Here is a 6000-nt window from a genome sequence, read left to right on the forward strand (position 1 = left end):
TAAATTAACATTTACATTTTACATTATTAAAATTGCACATTACTATGTTTGCATAGTAAAATGTAAAATTATAGCATCTAGGTGATGGGTATATGGGTGTCTTACTGTTTAATTCTTTCAACTTTTCTGTATATTTAAAACTTTTCATAATAAAATGTTGGGTAAAAAACTTAATCATAAGACAAAAATATTCTAATATGAAGTGAGAAGTTTTTTCCTATTCTACCCACAGTTGTGATATAAAACACGTTACGAGGAACAGGAGCAGTTGTCACTTTTATTCTTTCGCTGAAGCATCCTCACTGCTGAGATTTCTGCACCTCATTGCCACTGCTGGATCAGATTCCTCCTTTCCACTACAACGTAAGCCATAATCCTTGTGGATTTCGCCATCATCCATATATATAATACACCGATCCACCATTCAATACACAACTTTGGAGCTCCTAATTATCTTATTTCTCTCATCTCTGGAATCCTAAAACCCTAAAGTATAATTATCATCTCCAATCAGAATGCCCTATCTGCTCTCACTACCCTCCTCTTCCAACTCACCAAGATTCCTAGTCCACGGGAGCCTTCATTTATACTTCCGTGACCTGCTACCTGTCTTATAGCTTTACCTCCTATCACCTGAAATATTGACCTTCTTAGTCTCTACTGCAGCCACCTGCAACCAATTCTTCTGTGCTCCTTTACCTGAACTGACGAGTGCTGCTGGAGGAAATCTCACAACCAGACCAATGCATGCTACTCCAAATTTATGATCTCCACATTCAGGACTGCTCAGCAGTTGGCTCCTTCTCCACACTCCACAACTGCAATTTCAAAACTTGACCATGCTTCTTAGACTCCTTACTCATATCTCTTTCCTCACTCTATGTCAAGAATCTTGCCTCTTGTTTCAACATGAACTCACAGCTCCCCAACCTACAAACCCATCTTTATCTCTTTCCCTCCCATCTCAGAAAAAAGGATGCCTTCATCTCTGCTAGAGGCAGCATAGCATAGTGTTTAAAAATGCAGACTCTCTTGGGGCACCTGGCTGGCTCAATTAAGTGTCTGGCTCAGGTCATGATCCCAGGGTCCTGGGATTGATCGCCGCATCGGGCTCCTGCCCAGCCAAAAGCTTGCTTCTCCCTCTCCCACTCCCCCTGCTTGTATTCCCTCTCTTTCTGTCTCTCCCTCTTTCTGTCAAATAAATAAATAAAATCTTTTTCTAAAAAAGCCCACAAAACTCTCTAAACAAATTACTCTTTCCAAACCTCAGGGGTTTTTGGTTCAACAAGTTGCAAATATCTGAGTTGTACAATCTGTTAAATTTTAACCAATGTATATAACCCTGAAACTATCAGCACAATCAAGAAATGAACATAAAAGCCTCCCCCTAAAACAACTACTAACCTTTTTGTCACTGTAGATTAGTTTGTAATTTCCAGAATTTTATGTAATTATACAGCATATACTCTTTTTTTACCTGGCTTTCATTAAGCTTAATTATTTTTGAGATTTAGCCACACTGCTATGTGTTATCAATAATTCATTCCTTTTTATCACCAAGTAGTATCCCAATGTATGGCTATTTCACAATCTGTTTATTCATTCATCTGTTAATGGATACTGGATTGTTTCCATTTTTTCTTTTTTCTGAATATAGCTGCCACAAATATCCTATATAAATCTTTGTATGGATAAAGGCTTCATCTATTCTTTTTTAAAGTTTTGTTTATTTGAGAAAGAGTGAGGAGAGGTAGAGAGAGACAAGGACTCTCAAGCCCACTCTGCACTGAGCTCAGAGCCTGTCAAAGGGCTCAATCTCATGATTATCAGTTCAAAACCTGAGCTGAAACCGACAGTCAGACACTTAGTCAGACACTTAGGTGCCCCAAGCCTTCATCCATTCATTCGTAAGGCTTTACTTACACCCCTGGAAGTCCCAAATCTGCAGTGACAGATACCAAAAAAACAACTACCAGCTTGACAAGCCCACTCGGATAAGGCAAAAGGACTTTTAAATCAACATGTCCCAAGCTCATGTTTTTATGCCACTGTCTTCACCTTCAACAGCTTCTCCTGCATTCTCTGTCCTGATTAAGGCAATACAAACCAGAAACTTAGAGGACTCTTCCTGCTTTCTTACCATTTGCCCTACTCACTCAGTCCTGCCAATTCTACCTTTTAAACATCTCTCAAAATCCATCCCTACATTTCCATCCTAGTTCAAATGAACCCTTAATTCAAACACATATCATCTCTTGGCTGGACTATTAAACTAGCCTTCTAACTTTTCTCCTTACCTCAGGTCATTTTTCTCCAATCCATTTTCTATTCTACGACCAAAGTCAATTTTCTAAAATTCCAATCTGATGTTACTCACCTATTCCTCAATGACTTTCATCCCCTCAAGATAAAATTCAAACTCCTTAGTTTAACATTCAAAAAATTCTCTATAAACCAGATTCCTCTCCAAACGCATCCTCTGCCACTTTCCACACTGTTCTAACTTAGTCATTTCTGGATGATGTCATTTACCTTTTAATCCCTAGTGCCAAGGGCATTACCTGGTCTGTAGTAAGCATGACATATTTGTGCAATAGGTAAGAAAGGACTTAGACTGATGTAGTGAGACATTCTGAGCGTAGTCAGGAAAAGCAGTTGTCCAGTCTGGCTGAGACATACAGAATATGAAAGATTATGGTAGGCAATCCAGTCAGAAAAGCAGGATGAAGCCCGATCACCGATCAAGATCAATTCCATGCTAAAGACTGTGAACTTCATCCTACACCCTCAAAATACATCAATCGTTCTGTTTTTGTTTTTGTTTTGATACAGTGGTCTGGGAAAGAGGACTCAGAGTAGAAGGTAACAGATTAGAAGACATGTCAAACGGAAATAAATCTATGTTTATTGTGTTATATGCTGTGCCGGGGTATGGACAGTAATGTAAAGGAGAGAAGTCAGAGATGACTCCAAAGTTTTGAACCAAATAACATAATTAAGCCATTAATCAAGAGGGATTTTTTTTTAATGGTCAGTGAAGGCAGAAACAGGTGATGGTTTTAGTTGTATTCCTTCACCCATTCTTTCAAACATAGGTGTCAGGCACTGCATGCCTAAAGGATGAAGAGGGTAAAATACTATTCCTTTTCTCAAGGACCATCTAATCTAGTTGAGGGATGGGGAAGACAAGTAAATAGGAACTTACAATTCATTGTTAAGTGCTAGGGTTTGGGACTAAAAGAAAATAAAAACGATCCCACTCAGCCCTGAGGATTTGAGAAAACACGGAGGTCAAATTAGAGTTAGGTCAGACAAAGGGCAGTTCAGGTAAAGAGAGTAACATGACGACAGAGCCTCAGGAAAACAACACAAGTTGGGCACATCTGCAAATAATAAAATAAGTCTAAAGGAAGAGTTCAAGATAAGGAGATGTCCACATGGACTGTCTAGCAGGCAGCTGAAAATGCAGGTTCTGGGAGCGAACAAGAGCACATCCAGATATGCAATATATTTTCAACCTCATCGTAGGTGCCTTCGAGTCCTCATCAGTGGCTATCTCAAAAAAGAATTGGAAGAACCTTTCTTATCAACTACATTGTGTATACTTCCACCTCCCCCCAGCACTTCTGTCCTGCATGGGCATCTCTGTTTCAAGTTGAAACTGTTTTATGTAAATAGGTCACAAGGACTGGCGGGGACTGTGGTGAACTGGAGACGCACGCCCGGGCTGAAGAGGAAAGCCTTTCACTCCGCTCCAGCAGTTCACTGTCTTGCCCAAATGTGGAGAGATCTTCTCATTCTTCAAGAAAAAACGAAAATTCGGATTTTATGTGACATCTCTCACTTTTAAATACTGGCAACTAATTACATTAAAAGTCTGTAAAACAGCACCCTGACAGCCAAACAAAATGCTTCTGCGGAAAGATATCAGCAAGGGCCACCAATGTGGCAGAGTTGGACCTGGTCTGCCAACTCCTGCAATGCTCTTTATACCACTTCACAGTACCCTCAACTAATGATGGTTGATGGTTCCCTGGGACAGGAGCTGTTTGCTACTAAACAAAACAGCCCCAAACTGAGAGTGTTTTATGAGTTCTTTCGTATGTTCTCAACAATTTTTCTCTCTTCCCCGCTCCACTCCACCTCCATCACTCCCAGGCTTGTAACATGACTGAGACCTCTTACTCCCCTCTTATCAGCTAAGACGCCAAGCTTGCAGGTAAAGTTAAAAAAAAAAAAAAAAAAGAGTGAGAGCCCTGATGGGATTTCTAATGAATAAAGTATAAAAGAAATATGGCATCTCTTTGGTCTTCTTAGAAAACAACATCACAGAGATGTTTGTTACTTACCCAGACACTTAAGGAAAAAAGTCAGTAACTTATATCCAAAAAAAAAAAAAAAAAAAAAAAAAAAAAGAGCAAATCCTGCTAACACACTAGTTTCCACTGTAGTCTCCAAGGATCTTGGGGGTGGGGGAGAGGAGGGCAAAAGGGAAAGTAAAAGTTGCTGGCCTTTAGGAAACATCAGGCACCTTTTAAGGCACAGTTTTTAAAAGTACAAATGTTTAGAACAAAAGGTACACCACAATCTCAACTTTTGGTAGGAGTAAAAATATAGCCTAATAACATAAAACATTCTTTGAGCAACAAGAAATTGGGATTAAGAAACACTACTAGAGTAAAGCAATCTCTGTATTTACAAAAAAAGGTAAAAGGGAAACAAAAAACACCGTTTTAATGTTCATTCACACACACCAGTTTCTGACGTTTTAATGTATATACTAAGTCACAATGCGGCTTTAGAAACTTTTAAAATGTAGCAATATTTCCTAAATGTACTAAAACATTTAAAAGCCCAGATGATGGAGTATACAACTTTAGGTAACAATGTGGCAAACGTGAAGAAACACAAAACGGCTAAAAATTCAAACCAACAAAACAAAAGATAGTACCAAGATTCTCAAACTCTCGGGGGCAAAAACAAAAAACAAACAAAAAACAAAAAGTGGCATGTGCACCCGCCCCTGTTAACCAGAGTAGTGGGGAAATTCAGGGGAATGAAGAGTGATTACAGAGGGTGAGCAAAGCAGGCCATGTTCCTGCTGGCGAGCGAGCTCTGCAATTACTTAGAGCAAGCGTTATGGCTAGCGCATTCTCGAGCCCACTAAAACCAGCATACTGGACACCTAAAACCGGAGGCTGACAGCAGCTCCAGGGTAGGACCGAGAAGGCGGAAAAGTGGCCTGCTTTGACCTCCGCTGAAAACGGAGCCTCCTCCAACTCTTGTCTCTGAATCAAGGGCAGGACAGGAACCTCTCAGAGGTTGGATTATTCGGACAAACTCTGCCGGGCTCCCTGCGGCCTTCCCACACACCGGGTGAATGTCAACACCGAGCCAGCGAGTGTGGGGGAACCTCTCAGTGTGCGCCGTCCTTTCTGGGAGGCGGCGAGACCGGGAAGAAAGACTGCCCTGCGCGCGCCCCGCCTCCCCAGCCCTTTCCCGGCCCCGCGCCCTAGCAGGGGCTGCAAGCCGGGAAGCGGGGTCCCGCGGGCTCCTCACCTTTTTCAGCGCCGGCACCAGCAGCCCCCGCCACTTGGGTGCGTTCTCCTCGCTGAAAAACTCGTACGGCAGCTGCTGCGCCTGCATGGTGCCCCCGGGGCGCCTCTGGGCGGGGAGAGGGGCGGCGGCGGCCGGGCCGGGGAGCCGCGAGAGGGCGAGCTCGCAGCACCGAACAGGGCCGCGGCCCCACCGGACGGCCCGGCCCCCTCGGGGCGCCGCGCGGCCGGGCTAGCCTTGGAGAGGAGGCTGAGGGGCGAGGCCCGCGCCCGGCCACCCACCCGACACGGGCACCAGCCGTGGATAGCGAACGCAGCCCGCAGGCGGCGGCGGCGGCATCCCGCACCACCGCCCCGGGGCCGGGCCCCCCACCCCTCCCCGGCCCGCCGGCGCCGCCCCGGGCTGCCCTCCGCCGCGGCCGCCGCCCGCCGGGGCTACGCTCCC

General features: G+C 44.0%; 1 protein-coding gene across 2 annotated transcripts in view; it reads right to left on the minus strand.

The window, feature by feature from the left end:
- The window catches only part of SOS1 (SOS Ras/Rac guanine nucleotide exchange factor 1), a 149225-nt gene extending 143579 nt beyond the window's left edge, over positions 1-5646 (minus strand). For both annotated transcript variants that reach the window (XM_032881959.1, XM_032881960.1), the window contains exon 1: positions 5560-5646. In XM_032881959.1, coding sequence (XP_032737850.1) covers positions 5560-5646 — 87 coding nt within the window. The remainder of the gene's footprint in view (positions 1-5559) is intronic.
- Between the last annotated feature and the right edge of the window lie 354 nt (positions 5647-6000).

The sequence above is a fragment of the Lontra canadensis genome, unplaced genomic scaffold (genome assembly GCF_010015895.1).
Source record: "Lontra canadensis isolate GAN:19392208 unplaced genomic scaffold, GSC_riverotter_1.0 scaffold78, whole genome shotgun sequence".
Lineage (NCBI taxonomy): Eukaryota > Metazoa > Chordata > Mammalia > Carnivora > Mustelidae > Lontra > Lontra canadensis.